At 34.7% G+C, this 23,202-nt stretch overlaps 1 protein-coding gene across 1 annotated transcript; it reads left to right on the top strand.

Annotated features, from left to right (window-relative positions):
* Nucleotides 1-4,190: 4,190 nt before the first annotated feature.
* LOC110458410 lies at nt 4,191-21,796 on the top strand. Its single transcript, XM_021510091.1, has 2 exons — nt 4,191-4,406; nt 18,970-21,796. The coding sequence occupies exons 1-2, from the start codon at nt 4,352-4,354 to the stop codon at nt 19,686-19,688; spliced, it is 774 nt and encodes a 257-aa protein (XP_021365766.1). The 5' UTR covers nt 4,191-4,351; the 3' UTR covers nt 19,689-21,796.
* Nucleotides 21,797-23,202: the final 1,406 nt, after the last annotated feature.

Below are 23,202 nucleotides of genomic sequence, written 5' to 3'. Positions count from 1 at the left end.
CCAGTATTAGTAGATTAATAGCAGTGTAGAATTCGAACATGGTTAGCATTAAAATGTCCATTATGAGGTAAATGAGGAAATCGATGTCCGTTTAAAAGCCTAACGTTCAGTATACGCTTCTGAAGGCCTGCCAACAATCAATGAACATTAAATTGATTACAAAACAATAGTACGGAAGTTTGCGACACTGTCTCATATTGCAACAATATATATCAAGAAATATCGACGTAAATGAGATGAAAACGAGATTGCAATGGTTTATTGACTGTTCACAGGGGGTGACTTCCTGTATACCCTAACAACAGCGTTTACGGGTCGATACGCGTCATGTTAGTGTTCTGACCACAGCCGTGAACATTAGATAAGGGAAAGTAGGATGCTAACAAACATCCACACACTGAGGAGCGTTGAATTGGTCCCAGGCCCGCCGTTTCCTTTAGCTCCCAATGACAGAACGTCATAGGCGGAACTCTTCTGTACTATCGTGTCCCTAGATACGTGTAAAACAATGACGAAACCGAAACACGACACAGGAATTAGTAAAATGTAAAATAGAAAATATTTGACATAATATTATACATTTGACTCTTTCATCATCTCACTTATTTCCATAATATTTCACATCGACTAAAATTCTGTAATTTAATGTTAAAAAAAAAAATAGACATTAAATTAAATAGAACCAGACAGGAAGCAGTGGTTTGAATAAAAATTACCAAACGGTATCCAAGTTGTTTTATGCGTTTAATGTGTATACACATGCATATCTATGATATAATAAGAGTATCCGTGATATTCACATATTTGTGTATAATGGTAGTTATTTAAGAGCTGCTTTATGATATGCTTATAGTTACAAAACGTAACGCAATAAAAACAAATTGCATCAATTTAAGGCTGCAGTGCTAAGGATTATTTCGAGGATATCACTGTCAACAACCTGAGTATGACAATGATAATAGGGGGAAAATCTCAAAAATCACTTTATCCATTTAGGAAGATATCTAAAACAACCGTTTTATTACACTAAAATGTATATTACCAACAACAAAATGTGATTGTTTAACGTTAACTGTCTCTCTGCGCAATGGTGGATGAAAACAAACAGTAGGCCCGTCGTTGTTTCTGTACTCAAACAATACTAACATTTATGATCTTTCGAAGTCCTCCGTTGCTAAGATGTTGGTACTATTAACTCAACGTTATATGAATTTTATAATGACAATTGAAAATTTATGTCGACAAATCACGATACCTTAACTTTGGAACCATCACAAACACAATAGTTTAAAGAGTAAGTAATTCATTCTGAATGCAATATTGACTTCAATGATTTTGCATCCTCAGCACTGAAATCACTGCAAGAGACGTAGTAAAGAGAATAAGGCATTTTGAAATCAAACGGCTCAATATTTAGCAGGATCTTGGAGCACGGCAGCTCTTCATGACCAGAATGGCGGTTAATCAATTATTTATGTATATGTAGATTTTTAATGTATTTAGCTATGATTACTAATAGTAAATCTGTTTCCTGAATAACCGCCGGAAGCAGGGATGACGTTTTGGTCGGGTTATATTTGACTGTCTGTTTTGCCTCCCATGTTTTACGACCGACACAGTTGCCTTTACGGTAGTCAACGTTTTATAGTCGAAAGATGCCTTTGATCGTTGAACAATTTTATACATAAAACTGAGAAGAAATGCAATAACAAAAAACGTATTTAAACGATAGTTGAGACCATCTGGTCTTGTTTGTAGCCGGTTAAGAGTTTATATGTTCAATACAATGAAGAAAATCATGTTATGATGTGGCTGAAGGAATGTGACTAGCTATGTATGGCCCGTCATTCGTGGACACAGTCACCATTTGAACTTGATCCTTTGTTTGGCTTTTCCATAAAAAATGTATCAATAATAGCGCCTTTGTCATTTTAAATAAAATGACGACCTCTGCGTTGTATGACTATACCTTACCTTCTATACTTGTAATGCAAATTATAGTGCGACCTTGAACTAACAAGTTATCAAAAGCGGCCTCATTTACTGAACACTCTTCACGGCTTCATTTTCATGTAACCAACTCACAAAGTTTATATCATTGTGTATATGTTTATTACTAATAAATCTAAAATTTTACTCCAACGAATAAATAGACCATACTGTATGTGTTGCTTTTTAGAACCAGCTGTATTCATATGACTGTTTAACACTATCGAAGTATGAAAAGAAAAACAAAAATGTGACCATCAAATGCTACTATTCAATCTTCTGTATCCTTGATGGCCACAGTTGTCACTCTTGAGTAGCTGCACAGTTCATAATATACACACTTTACAGAGGTTTTAATTTGAAATGGACAAATTCTCCTCTTAGTTTTGAAACTCAATAATCAGGTGTTTTACGCACCTGCCACGCTGTTTCAACAATATGTTAGGCCAATTTGGGTTTCCAACATTTCGGCCCCTAGCATCACCGATAAGTCCAAGGAGAACGAAACATCTGTATGATTCAGTGTAGTTAATTGTTGTCATACCGTATCTAATACCAAATGTTAAAGGTTCAGACACCTGTGTGTGTGTGTTAGGTTTATCTTACATTACTGTTGTATAAGGAGTCATCGAATGGGACCTCGACAGAGGTTATCTATGTAGGTAAGCTTTTGCGTGTGTATATCGATCCCAGTGTCAACATTGTTGTTAAGATATGCACTTCCTGCTGCCAGTTATTGGTTTCCTGGTTGACAAGAATGATTACGTTTTAATGTTTGGTGTATACGTTCATCATTCAGTCCATTTTAACCAATATAACCGGAATAGTTATCAGTTTAAGTACCTTTTAACATTGATCCTGCGTGATTTCTAAGGACAATGTTATTCTGAGGTTACCATCTAACCGTGACTAGTATTGTTTTGTTTTGTTTGTATTGTTTTTAAACTCAATGACGGTTTACGCTGTTCGCAATGATATCATTGTTTTTCTGCTATCTTTTGTGTCGCTGTCATCGAATGGTTTAGCCTTGACACACTGATTTAAAATACCATTCAGCTCTATTTCACTTTTTGTTTTGCCGGGTCGTAAGAATTCGTTTATTCATATCTTCTCCTTTTAATGTCAACTACATTGTACTATGTTTTTGCTTTGTATGAACTGCTGTTCTAGTAAAACAAAACATAATGACATTTCAACCGGAAAAAAATGTTCGAACATAGCTGAAAGTATTGACATTATTTAACAATCACTTAAATTGCTATTGTTTTACCAGTATATCAGATCACTTTACTAATGCTACTACTGTGACGTCAGGGTGTGACGTCAATCACTGAGAGCAAAGACAAACAGTTGTTGATTCTTAGTTTAGTATTTGAAAGATGGGTACTCATATTACACAAACTACATATTTTAGATATATCAATATCTAACTTATTGTATATCTTTAACATATGGATTCTGTATACAGTATAATATATAAACTCTTTTATTGAGGATAAAACAAACATGTTTAGGTTTAATAGGTACTTTTCCTCATCGTTCTCTTGTAGTAAAATACTTTTGTCAGTTAAAGATACATAGCAATTATTTACAAAAAGTTTCTAAGATTAAATCATAGTTATCGTCATAAAAATACCACAGTAGTTTCAGGCAAAAATGTTTAATTACATAGTGTAGTTAAATGAAATTTTGCCTGATTTACACTTGCTTTTTAATAGAAATCGACATAACTGTGTTCTGATATAACATAAGCTTAAAACGCATAAGTGCTTTATCTTCATTTCTAAACGTTCAAAAATATTTTCGAAATCACATACCTCGCGTAAATGAGCTATTAAATGTGGTTTGGAAAACATTGAAAACGTATATTAAAAGTAAAGGAGGTTGGTAACATTTCCTCGATTGGAAATGCACCCCTTAAGAAACAGTTTTTGCACTCTTCTCTAAACAGTACCGTTCATGACGTTTGCATTAACAAATACATTTGTTAAAAGTAATCGTCAACCTGCACAACACGACAATCCAATACAGAGTGATCCAAAGCGTCATTTTAGTCACGGATACACCCTATTGTCGGGAATCGTTGAACGTCATTAGTAATTTTCTATTAGTCTCCGCCCCTTTACTATGAATGCTGCCGGTGGTACCATGAGTTATATATAGATTCGAGCAAGTGGATTTTCCCATTCACCTCCCAGAGCTCTGCTAGCATCAGACTTAGATGAACGTCAATACACTCCGCGCGCTACTACAACCAGGTTGCTGTTGATTTCCAGCTTCCATCTATATACAACGCCACAGCGAACAACAGTGTCGACTTGTTGGATATCGTGGGATTTTCAATTGTGATTATCAGAGAACCATGGGGAATCATTCTAGTAGGAAAAACAATGGACTCAAATACCATGGAAAAAAAGGTAAGCCGTTTGAAATTACATTTCAGTCAATACGATGTGTATCATAGTGATACTATACGTACAGTGTAACTGGGTCAGGGTTGGAGAAGGATTCCACATGGGTACGGCATATCTACAAACACATGGTATCTGTATACAAGAGGCTATGATACTTGCACTTCAATCCTGCTTTATATTGAAGATCTTATCATTACACTATTATAATAATGCAAATAGGAAAGCATATAACATATTAAAATGGAATTTAGGCCGCATAGAATGTGCATATTGTTATATATTTAATTAAGATTTCAAAGAAATAACAAAATTAAAGGACAATCCTAACTAATCACAAGATGTAGTCTATTAAATGCAGAGTATGACATACATGTTCACACGCATAATACACACTAGCGCATAGCACATTATATTTCTGTGTCATGGATTATATATGTGATTCAATAAGACAGTAATTATATTATTATCAATTTCGGACAGTTTACGCCTACCAGCGACCTATTACGTAATACATAAGTGTATTGTCTTGTTTTGTGTATCATCGCTGTCACGACCAGATTTCCGTAGGTATTGCCAATACAACATTCTACCAATCGGAGTCTTTCGTAACAGATTCACTGCTTTTTCACGTTACATAGCGAAAAAACCGCAATCTCGTTATATCGTTGAAAAGCGGTAAGAATGCGTGAGTGAACAAATTGAAGAAATGAACTAAACATGGGTTTTTTCCAAAATAATATTTGTTGACTCCTTAATAACTAAATTTGAAACATTTAAAAAAGAACAACCATAAAGAACAATATTGGATACTCATTTTTATTTATTTTCAAAACCAATATGTCATTATTTTACACATCGAACTAGAACTAAAAACAAAATGCATATTTGATGGAAGAGTACATTAAATGGTAATACATAAATTCCAGTAAATATGAATAGCAATATGCACACATCGCACAAATCTTCTCAACGTATCATATATGTACATGCAAGTTATATATTAAAGATAAAGCTATCGACACGAACGTAACTTGTATCTCCCCGGGATGATTCATGACTCAGTCAAATGGTATTAAAAGCGAATGTTGTTTTACAACTTTGCATCTGCATGATGCCATCCATGAGTTCTACTAGATAAAAAAAAACACATGTCGGGAAGGTCTGCCCGGAGTTCGCAGTAACGGGTTTGCACCAGTTCAACGTCACTTGAACTCCCTATGTTTATAATGGATATAATTGATACAGAAGCTAGAGTATATTGCAATTCATCTCTATAGAATTCCGGTATATACGTTAAATGTGTTTATCAATATCACATTACTTGTCTACTGATGTAGGTATTCGATGGTAACCTGGACCGTTTAGACATATAAGAGAAGTGTAAATCTTCAACAAGTTTCCACTATATAAATATTAGGTCGTTACCTGTTTGGTTAATGTAATCTGTAGGTTAAGGATTACAATTAAGATTTTGTGTAACTTTGATGTAATTGAAATATATTTTCCTACTTTTTAATAGCAAAACTTTGAAGGAAATGTTTCTGTCAAAAATAAAGGCAATAAGCTTTTCATAAAGCAATTTGAATGATATTATAAATTTATAAATAAAATGACACTTGGTACATATCGGATATATAGGTAAAATATCTGGTGACATAAGCTAGAGCTTTTAGATAAAATGCGAAAAAAATAATTAGCTTGACTACATGTAGTAATTTGGTTTCTTATAAAAACAGGAAAAGATAAAACTTTGATTTTGTGTTGAAACCTCCAAAACTAAATCATATAAAGTGCTTTAAAGGTGATAAGGATACTTGATACTAATTGATCGGTGAATTACGTGTGTGTGTATATGTTTTCTTACGGGAGGGGTAAAACTGACATATCAACGATAAGAAATACTAGCCATGCCAAAAAGCGATAAATGTACGAACAGCAGTTTCTGTTGGTGTCAGTAAACAAAATGATGAACTGTATCCGACCTTCATAGCTGCAAATAGTCTGAATTGTTGAAGAACGTACATCGACATGCTACTAATGCTTAAAATGGTATAGAATATTTGTCGGCAACTCTGCAGCAACACAGCTCATCTGTGGTATCATCCAAGGTCCTGTTTGCAATACGTATTAAGGTGTTTTCCTGGTTTTTTTTAAATTTTGCATAGACATGTTTCATAAAGAGTGATGATCGCCGTATTCCCTTGGTACTGCTGTCAATGTTGGGAGTGTATTGAAACCATGTAAAGTCCATGAATCCTTCGATTAATTCTATCAATAATCTAAGCTTACAAAGGACTAGGCCACTTGACTCATACAGATGAGTAATCTAGCCAACAGTATGACGCGGTATATGTTATATTATTAATACGAACCATAGTTGATTTTTATGCAATACATGTATTAGATAAAAAAAAACACCCCAGCGAGTCTTATTTAATTTTTCTTGCTTAACCTATAGTGTACAAAGGAGGATATTGACTTACACCATACATCTAGAAAATTGCACATAAGTGTGAATAAAAATACATTATATATCGTTTTATCAACAAACTGCTTTGCAGGTATTCTTTATATGTGAATTACGGTATCTCTTTAAAAAAAAATGTTTTAGTCTGCAATAGGACCATAGAGTATCGGATAGTCTCAGGACAAATAGCAAGAGGTCACCTTCGTGTGAGGAATAGTGAAGACATGATTCCACATAAAAGCATTTACCATTCCGTGCCCAGGGAAATCATCCACTGACCAGTGTATTGGAGAGGGCCAACACGTTCTGGGGGTCGCTAGGGTATTTTAGAAGCTATTAGAGCTGACGCAAACATAGCCAATTACCAAAAATTGGCAAATCGATTGATAGGGTAGGGGGAAATCCTCTGTGTAAGCCGTGATGATTGATGAAATACGGTAGAGCAGTAGAGCTAACATTATTTATGTACGTCTTTGCATATTAATATGCACTATAGAGTCGGGATCAAGACGCGATGCATGCTGTTAAAATCCGTTATAAATTCTCACTTGTCGTAGCTTGTAATACAGAAAGCATCAGAAGTGCTACTGAAGTGGATATCCAATATATAGTACCGGGGAAGTATGAACCATGCTGTATGGTGTATTATATAACATTGTGTCACTTTGGCGTGTCTGGCCATCAGATCAGCGGCTATATCAGCCTTTACTGTAGTAATACGTGACATCTGGAGCCACAGTGCTGCCAACGCCGCGCGTCCAACGTTGATGTACATGTTAGTACCAGACAATGATAGGCTCAATGCACAGTGACGATCTAATTCGAAAGAAATGGATATCGACCTGGGTCTGTTAACACAGGTAGATTGCATACCGTCTGATTGCACAACAGTGTGTAATCTCCGGGTATAAATTTGAACAAAGGCCGCTTGCTATTATGTTTTTTTTATTTTTTAAAACATGTAACTGATGATAAATAAATTATCTCATTCCTAAATGACCATCATCAATAATTGAGCACACTTTCAAAAAGTAATAAAAGAACAACAATGAAAAAGACGGGAAAACCTTAAAGTGCAATGCCCAACTAAAGCATATGATGAAAATCAATTGTAAATTACCATATTATAAAGAGTCTTTTTGATTGTTTAAATGCAAAACGGGACCGTGGTATTAAGTATCAATTTGGGTATGAGTGAGTTGTCACTTGGCCAAAGTAGGCTTCACTGTACTTTAGTTTATTATTAATATATAGTAATATGCATGGTAAGTCTGAATGATAATAACACTTGAATATTTATTGACTACAACTATAGGTCCTAATCCACATTGTTAACGGCGGCCTTGCAATTAGAGTAGAGGAAACACAAGGTTTATTGCACACAGTCGTTATATAGCCTTCATTAAATTCAAACAATATAGCTTATGTTCATGCAATATATATATATTGGTAAGTGTTAACAATGTTTGCTCTACTCATTTTTTTATGTACATACAGAGTATTGTAGCAAGGCATTATACGATGATATTGTATACATCTCATGCATATCATATGTACTTGTAATTAATTGCTGATACATATTGAACGCAGTGTGACAACTTTGATACTGGTGAGACATGCAGTAGCTGATTCATAAAAGCACTTTTTACACAAAATAAACTTACCAATAACGCAAAATATGAAAAGAATTGATAACTATCTATATCAAAACTAACTTCGATCAAAAACACTCATCAAGTATCTTATTATTATTTAACAAAACAATCGATATTTGTCTTTATCAGAACTTACTTGATAATAATACATTCGTTATTTAGCTACATGTTTCTAAATGATTGCTTTTATAATACTTCAAAAACGTATGGTATACCAAGTAAATCGATGTAAGATTTCAAAAACGTATGGTATACCAAGTGAATCGATGTAATAATTCAAAGACGTATGGCATACAAAGTAAATCGATGTAAGATTTCAAAAACGTATGGTATACCAAGTGAATCGATGTAATAATTCAAAAACGTATGGCATACCAAGTAAATCGATATAATAATTCAAAAACGTATGGCATACCAAGTAAATCGGTGTTGTGTCGAGGTAGCAATGAACCATTTGGAAGTTAAAATTATTATATATAAAAAAATCATTTGTTTATTTGCGGTTAAATTTCGTGAACAACACTTTGTAATACCGTCTCCACCAATCATCACACACACACACACACACACACACACACACACACACACGCACGCACGCACGCACACACACGGCGGCACGTCCTTAACTGACCATAGCTTTAACCAGGACGCCTAACCCAAGTAATCGTACCGAATTATTGAAAAAATGATGGCAACAAATATGTCAAGTCTAGCGACCATATGTTCGATATTCTCAAAGCCTATTCTGTAGTATAAGAGCGCTTTTGTGTATAACTATCTTATCCTGAATACACTACATCTCTTAACGGATTACTACGTACCAGACTTATTGCTATCAATAGTATATAAAATGACTTACCCGTGGATTCATTGCATCGTGTCTTTCGGGATCGTTTCGATAAAACCCTTCGTAACGTAATATACGTCGACTAATGTCTGTTATGCCTGGACAAACCGAGAAACAACCACACTTGAGCAACCTTTCCCGAACATTGTATATTGAGAATCCTAGAATCCGAAATCAAAACATACAAAATGTTGGGATACTTTTAAGATAGTAACATATCTTGATTAATGACGACAGCATAGCCAATATAATGTTGCTGCTATTTTAGGATCCTATAAGTAGCTAAGATACGCTTATGTTGTGGTATCCAGCTTAGTACCTAATGTCAACTATAAGCGGCTTTATATATCTATGATTGTATTGATATTCATACATTCATACTTTTAAGTTAGTACTATATAATGGTTAGTGACGACTTCATAGCCACTCTAATGAGGCTGCTATCTTAGGATACTACTAGTAGCAGATGATAAGCTAACGTTGTGGTATCAAGCTTAGTACCTTATATCAACCATAATTATCTTTATATATCCAGCATTGACTCTACTCTCGAATATGAAATTCGGTAATGTTCTTAAGCGTAAACCCAAACCGTGAAGGAAGACACTTCAGCATAGTATATGGAAAACAAGAGTAGTCAAGTTACTCAACTACATTACTTTGTATCTCAACACAGCTCGCTTGTAATTCCACACAGACAGTACTGGTATACATACCACATCTAACAATATTTCACAATTAATTAACCATCTGAAGACCCTTGCTAGCGAATTACATTCATGACAGTCAGACAGTTGCCACCATGACGGTACCCTTACTAACCTCTCATGCCCATGGCGGACAGAGAATTGAACATTGGGCCTCGTTCCAGGGTACAACTAATTAGCGTTGTATACTTTACATATGTTTTGGCCATTCAAAGCACATTGCTGCCTTATTAACAGGAATTAGGTCAAAACGCATGTTTCTTCTCAATCTGAAGTATTGACTTGCATTCACGCATAAACTAGGTTGTATACAAGAGCTTAGAAAGTGCCTGCATGTTTACTCTTCGTCTGAGGTATTTTTTGTGTTATAGCTTAATACTGATATTTTCCAGAGCTAGGCAATTTTAGGAAAACACAAACAATTCGAAATTTTGTATTGAACAGTTCTTTAATGTTTTTTTTGTTTTGTTTTTTGCTGTGCTTGTTAAATTGCAACACAATGGCAACCACACTGAAATACCATCAATCAAACATGATATATCTATTATTCTTCATTATCTTCATTATTCGGACAACGGTCAAGGGCATAAGAAAGAACATAGGGGAAACACTTCTTATTTATTTTGTCCAGTTTAATTCAAATACTCAGATTTCACGGCTTGCTAGTCTTGATAATGAATTAATAGATTGTCAGTTCAAAACAATCGTCACTCTATTGCATGACGACGGATCACCTTTAAGGAGGTTAACCCCAAAACAAACAAATGAGTGGATGCCAGTTGAATATCGGAAAACAATGTGTATGAAATATATACATGTATAACGCATGATCACAGATAACGATAAAATATTATGTAATGCAATTCTGAAATAAGTAATTCAGTTAACACTATTGTTCAAATTTATTACCGGCGATTACACACTGTTATGGTATATAGTATACCTGTGCTAACAGCCCGTGTCGATATATTTATTCATAACGCCGACATCAGTAAAACCATCGTGTCACCAAACGATTTCTAGATGTATTGTGCAATGAGTTATACCACCCAGAAACAGCGTTAATGAACAATGGCATGCCAGCTCCTAGGCTCGACGATCTCCAAATCTAGTGTATTGTAACCCAAATGAGATTTGATTATTATCTCGGATCTTAAAGCAAGACAAATACAACCTAAGATGACCTTAATTTAAAGCGAACAAATATATCGTGGTTGGTGGCGATTTATAGTATTTATTCATGTATTAGATTAACTTAATGAAACCGTTTCAACGGCAACATCGGCCACCATTAAAGAAAGTGTTTTCTATTTAGGCAACATTTTATATTTTAACACCGGCCCTAATTAAGTAAAGCGCTGGTTGAACAGAGAAAGTATAAATAATATTGTATATAAACACTAGTTTTTTCTTTTGAATGAATAAGGTTGACTTACAACCTTGTACGATTTTGTTTCGTCTAGATTATCCGACTATAATTTATGTCAGAGGGGATTTACTCTATAGACTCCTTCCTTGACGCCCTGGATTTTAATGTCACTCCTAATAAATACCATTACTTTCACGTGAAGACAAAGTAAACAAACAAGATATACAACCAACACTGAATCTTAGACAGAAAATAATGTAAGGAAACCAAGACACTATGAATAGAGATGTAACAATCATATTATTGTTATCAAATAATGTTTATTGGACTTGACTGAATGCCATAACAATTGTACAGAATTTATAAACAAAACATACTGCAAGCGTTATGAGATAACACGTCTTTTGCACTTACACATACTAGCATGTTATTTGTTCTCCACGGTAGTAATTGGTCATACTACACCCACGCAAATTCTGACATACTTACTTGTTATCCTATTAATGTATTTGTTCTTACATATTACCCCCTTGAAGGAACTTAAATGATTCCTTCTCTAGCGCAAGGGTTTTGTTGTTAGAATAAAACTTGGCTTTAAAGTATATCGAGAACAATGATCTCTTCCTTATTATATAATCGAGAGTGATTTATCGGCTTCACATTGCCAAGTCGCGTGCACCAATTAGTGCAACAAAGGTTATAGGATGGGCGATACTCATTTATTAGCCTTCTTTGTTTACGATGTAGCCACGAGATGAAACCGTCGTACCTGCTACATGTTATGCATGTGCACAATGTAAACATCCGTATCCGCTCTTCCTGTCTGACAGATTTGTTGCTACGTTGTGCGCGTTCATGTTTCGTTTTTCCTGCATGTTTTGTGTTCCAACGTCTGACCAAATGAAATGAAACACTCTACCAATCGCCTATATGACTCCATCTGGGCTTTATCAGTTCGGTATTTTCCCATATACACGAATTAGCGCATTCATATGCATGCACATCGAATTTGAAATAAGACGGGTGTTTAATCGTTTCATCCCTTGTAACGGTTAATGCCAATGAGTCAGATTAATTGATTCTGCTTTGTTTTAAAATATTCTTAAAGGTGGGATTGTCAATGATTTACGAGACAAACACAACAGAGCAGACCTTTCCCTTTAATATTGGTCTCCAAACAGTCATCTTGCCCACGATACGGTACCTATTAGATGTCAGAATCATCCCCTTGTAATACTTGCCGTTTTCACCCATTATTGACCTTTTCGTTTTCGTTGTGGCGTTATGCCTTCTGCGTGGGCTTCTATCTCACAGCATTGACGTTCAAGAGAAAACAATTCTACAACTTACTCACGAGCTCCCATATCGAACACGATCTATTAGTACTCTCGCTTCTACGTGTGTCCATGTAGGCGTATTATGAAGTACGTCAGGAAATTGAGATAATTAATACTACAATAAACCTAAACAATTCATAACAACTCTCAGCGAATCTCATTGTGTTCACGAGATCATGCCATTTTGTTGCGCACGATCGATGACGTGATCGAACTGTTTGGTCTCAATAGCGCGTAATGATATCTAAATGAAATCTGACGTATCGCACCATGTTTGTTACGCCTCCAGTGATATGTAACCTAGTTCCACTGACCCCGTAGACGCTACAGATATCCTGATGCACCTCAGATAGTTAGGATCCTGCCCGTCAAGCAGTCAGCTGTCTTACAACTAAGGAATCATTGAGGAATCAGTTAACATAGTAAATACCAACAAAACTGTACACACTTCATGTTAAAATAAAGCAAAACAGACAAATATAATGTATCATGCCAAATTTATCAACTTCTCTTCCATTAAGACGTTAAGACATTGCACATGGAAGTCAATTTAAAAATACCTTATCAAATCCCTTTATTAGAATTGAACAATTGTATTGCCAAATTATTTATTATTTTCATTAGATAAATATAAATGTCTTAAACGAGTAACAGTTGTCTTGTTTCATATACTTTTCTGATAGCGAAACTTTTTCATAAGCGTATGATATTTTTAGATATTAGAGATGCAATTACGAGACTTTATGGGATATAAATACAAGCTGACATTTAAAGATATCGCCGAGGAAAACAAATAAGCTGTGTATACATTGCTCGCACGGTAACATTACACAACATATCGCAAGATACAGCAGGCTGTTTTGCAGATAAGTTGTATAGATCGTACGGTTAAAGTCGGTTTTATGGTGGAAATGTATTTGGAAAGGTCTGCTCTAATTGTTTCATTTAATACTGACATGTGTAATTTATAAATAACATTAAAAAACATGAACTTACTTGCCTCAAGTTGAGTATTTAGATAACTGATGATATCAGGCACAGAAATGCCATTACATTTAAAAGAGAACAGATTCCCACACAAACCAAATGCGTAACAGAGTGGCCAAGGACAGTCATAATAATATAGCAGTTTGATCAGAAATACGTTTATTTAAATGATTGTCTTCCACAACTGAAGTATTCGTTGACGCAGATACTAAACCTGATAAAGGAGATAGATTTTGAAGTATTAGAAAAAGGTACAAAACCAGCGATGCCCCCTGATATATACATTTGGGTTAATTAGATTGACAATTATAATGTGTTTTTCAAGGTTACATACACACATTAGACACTTTGAAGCAGTCCTTAGATGACCTTTGCTATTAATTAGCATTAAGCCCAATAAACCAAACAAAATAATAATTTCCTATGATGATTATATATGATGCTGTCAATATCATCATAATAGCACGTGCGTTATACTGCACAACTCAAGACATCATCACTCAACGTCGTGTGTGTGTGTTGATACATGCTTGCCATGCATGCTAATTATATCCTGCAGGTCCAATTAGCGCATGCCATCAACCCATTTTCTACTATATCTAGTAACGGTACGGAAAGGTCAAGTTTATTCGATGTTTTGAATCTTGTTGGAAGATGCACCAGCTCGATTGGAAAGAGAATTAATCAGTTACCGATAAGATCCACTCGATCCCTCAACTCTAGTAAACAAGTCTACAGAACAAAATCATGTGGGTTGCTGAAAGGTTGATGAGGAGTTCACCGGAAGTTAATCAAAGTTAGACATGCGTATATGAATGATGTGTGGTGAAGATTCTGTTATCGTTCAATATACGAAAGGATGTGATGCGGAACACGAAAACATTTATGTTGATTTTGTTCTGACATACGTCTGATATCTTGTTAATTGAACCTATTGTTGCGTCATTACAAACCCCGACAGATAATTCTGACACCGTGCAAAAATGTTACAAATTGCAGGCTAGCATTAACGTCGGGCTCGATCTATCGTTGATAATATCAAAGGCTCCAGAATCCACAAATATACCGTAATCCAAGAGTATTGAAGGCATGACATTTCCTACACTATCAGATGTACGGCAATACATAACCAGGCGGATTGGTACGTTTCCATTCTGTCGTAAACATAGGCCTGGTTTATTCTGGATATCATCATGGGAAAAAAGAAAAATGCATTAAATGTTAATTTATAAGACCTCTTGTCTTGATATGCTTCATTTTCCAAACAGCTGGAAATTTTTGTCAAACGCTTCAATGAATATATCTGTTGTTTTACGGCTGTAAAAGGAATTCAATTGCAATTCAAATGACATGAGATACATTTTTCTGATTATTACTTTATTGAGAATATATCAGGATTCAATCCGTTGAATTATGAGTCATTCAAAAATGTTTTAATTTCAATTAAATGATGATCGCTAATTTTAATTCACCAATTTCGCTGTACAGTTACATTGACATATTATCTCTTACTATCCATTACATACATAATGAAGATCAGAAATCGGCAATGAATAGAATATCATAAAATTGCATTTTATACCCGGATGTTATTTCAGGACATATCGATAACACTTATTTCAGTGATCGAAGGACACTTTTACATCAGTTTCATTGGAGCGAATCATTGGAGATATACAGTTTAATTATTTAGATTTGTGATACGAATAAAATAGCCTAACAATCATGCCCCATCAATCTCCTGATTAACTTTGTTATGAGTTCATAGTTGACTGCGCGTAACGGATATATCAACAACGACCGTGCACCTAAAACCAATAGGTACATGTAGATATTTAATCGATTCCGGAATATATTTCATATTACCGATTGTTTTTATATTTGAATGATAAAACGTTCAGCTGCATGTAAATATACAAATAGAATTATCTGTACAATATTGCTCATATATCTGTTCCAAATTGACAGGGTTCGCTGACACGGTAAAACGATAGCTACGGAAATAACACGATAAAAATACCGAGTATAAGAAATCGGGAAGGAAATCGGCATTGGTCGTTATAAGTTCCACAAAGCAGAAAATTACCAGAAAATCAGTTGTGCTGATCTTTGTAAATATTGTATTATTGTTTTTTGGTTTTATATCTTGGTTAAATATCACTATTTTAATTATTCAAAACATGATTTGGTTAAAGGATTTGCCCCTTGGCTAGTGTATACTGTGCTGGTTTGTGCTAGCCCCTACTTGTTTACCGTGTTCTGCGTAGTACCATGAATCGACAGATAGGCAGTCGTGATAGCTCCGGGTATTTGCATACTCAGCATGGTACCAACCTACTGCTGGCGTTGTCTACCGTTCCATCTTTTACCTAAACATGATATTGGGTTTGAGATACATAACCTATATTATCACAAGTACTTCTGTGCGTGCTTTTTCTAAACAGTTGATAAATTAGTTAACAATGTTCATGCTAAGCGGAAAGCTCCTCGTCTCTATTTCAGCAGTATGGCCTTGCCGTTATGTAAACAATTCGTTCTTCTGTTTATTCACGTGTCTATCTGAACAGATTTGTTATCGTTTGTACGGAACATGGAGCTATTAATGATATAAAATTTCACTCACCAGGATCGTTTGGTAGTTTTAACTTATCATGGAATTCCTACCATTTGATATTGTTCTGTGTAAAAAACGTATCTGCATTTTGAACTTTTTCTCTAACACGCTCCGTGTCAGTGAGAACGCTGACCGTGGGTTAACCTTATTCAGAGTACATTCAATTATGACGATTTAAAGCTTAATTATACGTGTACTAGCTACTCCAGACAACCGCCTACTAAATCTCCTATGTGATTCATCACAAATCAAAAAACTGTAATAAACTGACTTTCAATTGATTGGCCACCACGTGTGATACCACAGTGAATCATACGTTACACTTACTACATCGCGATAACACACGAAATACATCTGGTTCTCTGCCAAATCCAGTATCTATGTTGGTTATCGTTCCGTACATCCTGTTTATTATATATTTCGATGTTAATTTCGTTGAGATTGATTTTTTTATATAAAATCATAAATTCTTTTGTAAACATAGACTTTTTTGCAATGAATGGCATGCTTAATATAGATATTTAAAATGTTTCATTTACAAATACAATTTGTATATTTACTTCCAATGCATAATAACATAGTTTGTACCTATTAACCTTTGGCAAAATTCCCCCGCTAGCAATGTGTGAACTAAAATGTACTTCAATTTTCATTCACAATAAGGTGTTTAATAGCATATTCGACAGTAGACGATGTTATTGATTGTAACGATGAAACAAAACTTTCGTCTGTGCCAAAGGTTCGTTCCATGTCAAAAATCATTAAAAATCACATCCCGAGCATTTTTGATGATTTGACAACAAAGTGAATAAAGGTTATGTTAGGTCATAAGAGTAGTAGTGCTACACAAAATGTAAAGCAACATCAAAAATATCACTCTATGTGAACTTTGGAGATGTCTGTTACGTCACAGAGAGTGCTTCACGATTTTAATGTAAATTAATGTAAACCATTTATTTTAAAAAAATCATCACTGTCAGTATTTACGCCACATTTTCAAAATTCTCGGGAATTTGTGTAGGTATTGCCATATCAATTTGCTAATTTCTTTAAGATAGGCATGATTCACACTGCATTTCATAGATGTTAAAAGTAGAAAAGTCAATATATATTTTGGTAATATGAATACGACGAACATATTTATGCTACCAACAAAACCATTTCCTTAATAATATAAATAATATACAACATGTGATATAGCGCCATATCTAGCTAACATAAGCGACCCTAAAGCGCTTTACAGTACATAGATATACAATTTATAATTGATAATTTCCTGATCAGTGGATCCATTTTAATTTAAATCTCAATCTGTAATGCTGGTTCAGGAGTACTGTACAAGTTCTCTGAAATACGTTGTAACTGTTCGTGTTTATTTGTTTGGGATAAAACGTCCTTGCAACAGCCTAGGTTTGATGAAGCCAGGTATCTGGGGAGACATTGACGAAACGAAGGCGTAGGAAAGTTGAGAAAGGATGTAGATATATAGATCCCATGTGTCACAATAGGCGGAGGTATATCTATTTCGATTTCTTCATTGTCTCCTAAGCAGGAACACAGGGGGGAAACTCTGCATGTGACCCATATCTATGGCCTCTTTCGATAACCTGCTGTAGGAAACCTCCCCGAACTGTTAGGGCTTATCTTGTAACATACACGATAACATGATACTGTAGATTATATAGATGGAGGCAATTTGATACGGTATTTCGAAAAAATATTATTTAATTTCAAATTATACCAACATACATTAGTTCTTTCTGTGTTGACATCAGGACAGTGTACTTCTTTGTACACGTCAGCTTTAGATATGTGTGGTACCGTACTAACATATCGTTTATCGATATGTAAAGTATTCATACATTATGTATGTATACCACGTAATATGCAAATTTGTAGGTACACGACTTGAAGTGTAATTAGGGGTACACAAAGTATTTTACAGTATTAAGGGGTACACAAAGTAATATAAAATATATACATGTAGGGGTACATAAGATAATATACAATAATTTAGAGTACACAAAGTGATGTACAGTAGTAAGGGGTACAGTTTTATATAAGAAAAAGGGTTCATAAAATAAAATACAAATTGTGAGGGTACAATATTTATTGTGTATGAGATTAAGTAATAAACAGTATTTAGAGGTTTCAAACTCTGTATTTAGGAATACAAAACGTAATATACGGCAAAAAGGGTTCTAATCTATATTCAACTTTTAAGGGTGCATAGAGCAATATATATCATTCACAGATACATACCGTTATATAAGTATTTTGGGGTGCCGAACATAAGATACGGAAAAAAGAGGTACATTGAAATACAAACAAAAATATTTGCAGGTACATACATGTAAGTATAGTCGAAGCACAGGACAGAAATACTTTAAATGTCGAAACTATTAGTTTATTCATGCTGTTAGAATCAGGTCTTATATAAAGCAGAAAAGTCATTGAAAGAGTTATCTAATGTGTCTGTCTAGTAGCCTTTATATTTTGTATTAATTTTTGTATTATGATGTCGACGCGCTCGTTTATGTTTCCGGAAAAATAACATCTTGTGTGTAATTTGTATACTTTCAGGTTGTGCATTAAACAATACAGATGACCTGAACGAACCTCCAATGGACTCCTACGACAAGTTGGTGGCTTGGTTAGTAGAAATGGCTGAGAATGACAACTCAGGAATCGACAAAGCATCATTTGTGAACCAGATACAGAACGTGTGTACTAAGCGAAAGAACAAGCTACGGAATCAAGCCTCTTGGCAGACTTCGTGTGACTCCTATGCAAGTACAGAAACACCAGCAGCCAGTAAATCCTCGCGCTCCTTTGAAGACATTATTGACCCGAATTCGAGGCTACGAGTGCCAGTTTCTAGCAGACAGACTACTTTCAGTGAGGACGAGGAAGACAATGAATTAAGAAAATTATCCAGTGAAAATTTGTATAACGATGCTGATAGAGAACGTGATTTTGACATTGTAGATCCAAAAGAAATATTGTTAAAGAAACGGAAAAACTTTTTAACTTCCGGTAGAGCTGCGCATGTTTTGAGTTCAAGTGTTGGTAATCTTGTTGATAGCCACGGTATGCTTATACATGATATTAGAAGGAAAAGTTCAAGCATGGTGATCATGCAAGCGCGAGGACAACATTCTGTGGACATATTAGACCGACCAGAGCTGCCCCAGTTGACGGTTCAAAGCAGTAGTGAAGAGAAAATACTTGACGACGAGTTGTTAGACGGCAATATAGCAGACATCATGTTTGCGGTGGAGGCGCTTTGGCCAAAAAAGTGATAATAAAAGCCGTCATGGATTGACAATTTCATAAACCATATCCCAATGGTTTGTAATTTGTGGAAGACTTTCCTTCGATGAACGATCAAGATTTATCTTGCCACGCGTGACTTTGGACGGATGTTGTACGGTTTGCCAAATAGCCTCCTTTTGGTTCGGTTCCGTTATACGCACTGTTTGTATTTATGGAACAGTTGGACGTGCCTACAATGAACACACGCAATGTGACGTCATCACATGACGTCATATGATGGATTGAGTTTTGTTTTCTCTCTGCCATGATTGCCTTTGGTTACGAGCACATGCTTTATCATTTTTCTTTAAAGATGGCGCTTTAGTGCATGGGCAAGACCATTGAATGGACAAAATTGATGATGAACATGTATCGTGTTTGAAAGATATATTGAATGAAAATTGTTCTTGTTATGAAATTAAGAACTTTTGCTGTAATGAAAGGAAAAAGTTTATTAAAGTGTACTTGTTATTTCAAAAACGGAATAGCCCAGAATGAAGCTTTTTAAGCAATCAACTTTCAATTGACATTGCTTGATTCTGTCCTAGTTCGCTATCAGTGAATGATTTTTGCGATGACTGTTATCTTTTTTATAGTAAAACACGGTAATGATAGCTCTATACATTCCATTTGTTCAAAAAACTTTCCTGACTTTTTTGTGACAGACCTGCTGATTTGTTATGGCTGGAATCTGTCACAGCTGACCACTGTGTGTTTATCACATGCCATTTTTGTATCATGAATCACTTTTCTCCATCAATTTCATGTTCGAAAAAGTGGCAATAATTTAACTATATTATATATATATTTGTATTTCTTTTTGTCTCCGAAGACAGCCAAATGTAGCTCTGTAGTATTGTTTATATGTACGAGCAATACATTCAATTTGTACTCAAAGTTATGTCTATTATTTGTATGTGTAAGTCTTGTAATCTTTTCAGACTATATCCAACAAACATTGTTGTTGTCTTATCCCGAGTTTCTACTTAAACATATACATAGGTATACGTCGCAAAATACTGTATACCTGGAATCTTCCGCACAGTAAATATTTCACTCTTTACCAGTACTATCCATATTAATCCCGTGTTAATTTCGCCCTTTACATGTGATTACTATACACGGTTTATTGTGTACTTCTACTATTCGTTGCCATTATAAATTCGCCCTCATTAAGGATGGCGAAAAGGCGAAAAATGAAATTGCAGCAAAAATTTCCCGGCATACAGTATTGCTTATTTATTTGAAATAGGATACATTGGTAATCAGGAAATTTATACATTATAAATTAATCAGAAAAAGTAAGGCATGTTCACTCGAAACAAGCCATTATGTCCTATAACATTAATTATTGTATGTTTAGATACCTATCGACTTTTGGAAAGATCAATGACACTATGGCAAATTAGCAGAAAGGAACTCATACTCTCAGTGCATATGTACATGTATATCTTTTTAATGATAGACATCGAATTATAGAGATTGTTTTCTTATGCATCTGCTGCGCTTTATTTTGAAAATCAGGCTTTTTTATATGGTTTTACCATTTAATAACTTGAATAGTCAAATCAAATCTTGAGTTTGTATTCAGTTATTGAATTATTTGGAATGAGAAGACATTCTGAATATTTTCTCAAGTTGTTCTCATCATCTTCCTGAGTATTCTTATACTGACAACCTAAGATATTGAATTTTTCGTTCTACCAGTAGGTTGTATAAAGTGGTATATAATTGATAATCCCTCAGTCACGCATAATCTACTCACGTTTGGGTACCAATATTGTATTTGTCAAAGGGGTAAATAGTTGAAATATTTTATGATTTTGGAAATGACTTCTTAATCACTCGATTTTCCTGTTGATTTTAGGGATTTTATTTGATTATTCTTCTTTCACAATTCATTGACATTTTAACTTGTTACTTTGTTTATTGTGAAATGATTATTACTGCATGGTGTCAGGGAGATTACATCCAGCTAAATAAATCATATAAATTGTGTAATTGTGTGTTTGGAGTCGATGTTTTCCCGTACATGTACGATATCGAAAGCAATCTCTTTTTGCCAATTTGAACAACTATAATAAATATATCAACTTATTCGTTTGTTTTGTTTTTAATCGAGTACATCAAATGTATATATCTTTTTATTATTGTGGACAATTTTGAGTAGAATTACGATTAGAAAGTGCAGAAGGCCAAACAAAGTAAACATTATCTACACCATATGACCATTTCTTCAATGCTCGACTCGTTGGTCTTATTAAGAGTTAAAATCCTTGTTATCCTTGTTAATTTTAAAGGTTAATTTGCTGTGTGTTTGTCATAACAGGCCACGGAAAAGTTTGAAAAGGAGGTTAGCAAATGATAAAGATAAATATTCATAGTACTGCAACGAGTGCTGCAATTCCCTTTTGCTCTATTATTTGTCTTTTAGATGATTAATATATATCCTTATAAATTAGCTTTCATTGTAAGCGCATAAAAATGTAATAACAAAAAGAACTAACTAGCATGCTTAAATATACCATGGTTACAAAGTAAAAATCTAAAAGTCTTAAACAAATCTAGAAGGAGTATTTAATCTTAAATATTATAGCAAATATATATATAAAAAAAAAGATGTCGAAATGGCAACAAAACAACAATTCAAATCCAAATCAATAAAACTTGGAAAAAATGTGAACAAATGGAATATTTATATACAGACCATTGAAAATATACAGGTAGAATAAGACCAGATGTTCTGGAAGCGTGAGCGTCTTTTGATTAGTCGATGACTCTTTCGAATTAATTTAATGTCACATATAAGTAATGCCACGTCCTTTGATCGCGAACACGGGGTTGTGACAACAGACCTACAAGACAAACTAATAAGCGTAATAAATAACCAACGACTTCCATATAACCCCCCAAAAAACATATTTCCCTATGTGATGTGATGGCGACCATAAAACTTGTCTAGAATCGTCATAGATCAGCATATTTGGTAACCCTTTGGTGCTGGTTTGTCCATCAGCAGGAGATAGCTATCTCGGAATTCATGATAATGGGAGCAAGCTCTTGCATACCGAATCAACTGCGACATTTTCTGTTATTCCAGATGTGGCTTAATTATAACAAGAGGCAAAGAAAGCTAGAGAAAAGGTCATTATTCAAGAAATATTAGCATTATTTATCATATTGAGTAATTTTCGTGTGTGCTCTCCTCGCGGGGACACAGAATAGAAACAAAACTAATCAGTTTGTTCTTGCCTTCATTGCAATAAAAAGGATTTGCTTAATTCCTTTTTTCTTTTATCTCAACAACACTTCTTTTCAATGGTCGTAGAAGAAGAATGTGACTGGTAGTCAGGTTACTTTGTCCAGGTTATCGGTTGTTCTCTCATTGTACTCCACTAAATGTTACGGAAAACTGCGTCCAATATTGGACCACTGCAGATTCGAGAGTGTTCTTCTGTGGTGCCATGCTTTCCGCTTAGGGAACAAAGGTAGATCAAAATT

The sequence above is a fragment of the Mizuhopecten yessoensis genome, unplaced genomic scaffold (assembly GCF_002113885.1).
Source record: "Mizuhopecten yessoensis strain PY_sf001 unplaced genomic scaffold, ASM211388v2 scaffold9563, whole genome shotgun sequence".
NCBI lineage: Eukaryota > Metazoa > Mollusca > Bivalvia > Pectinida > Pectinidae > Mizuhopecten > Mizuhopecten yessoensis.
This window is presented reverse-complemented; position numbering and strand designations above follow the sequence as displayed.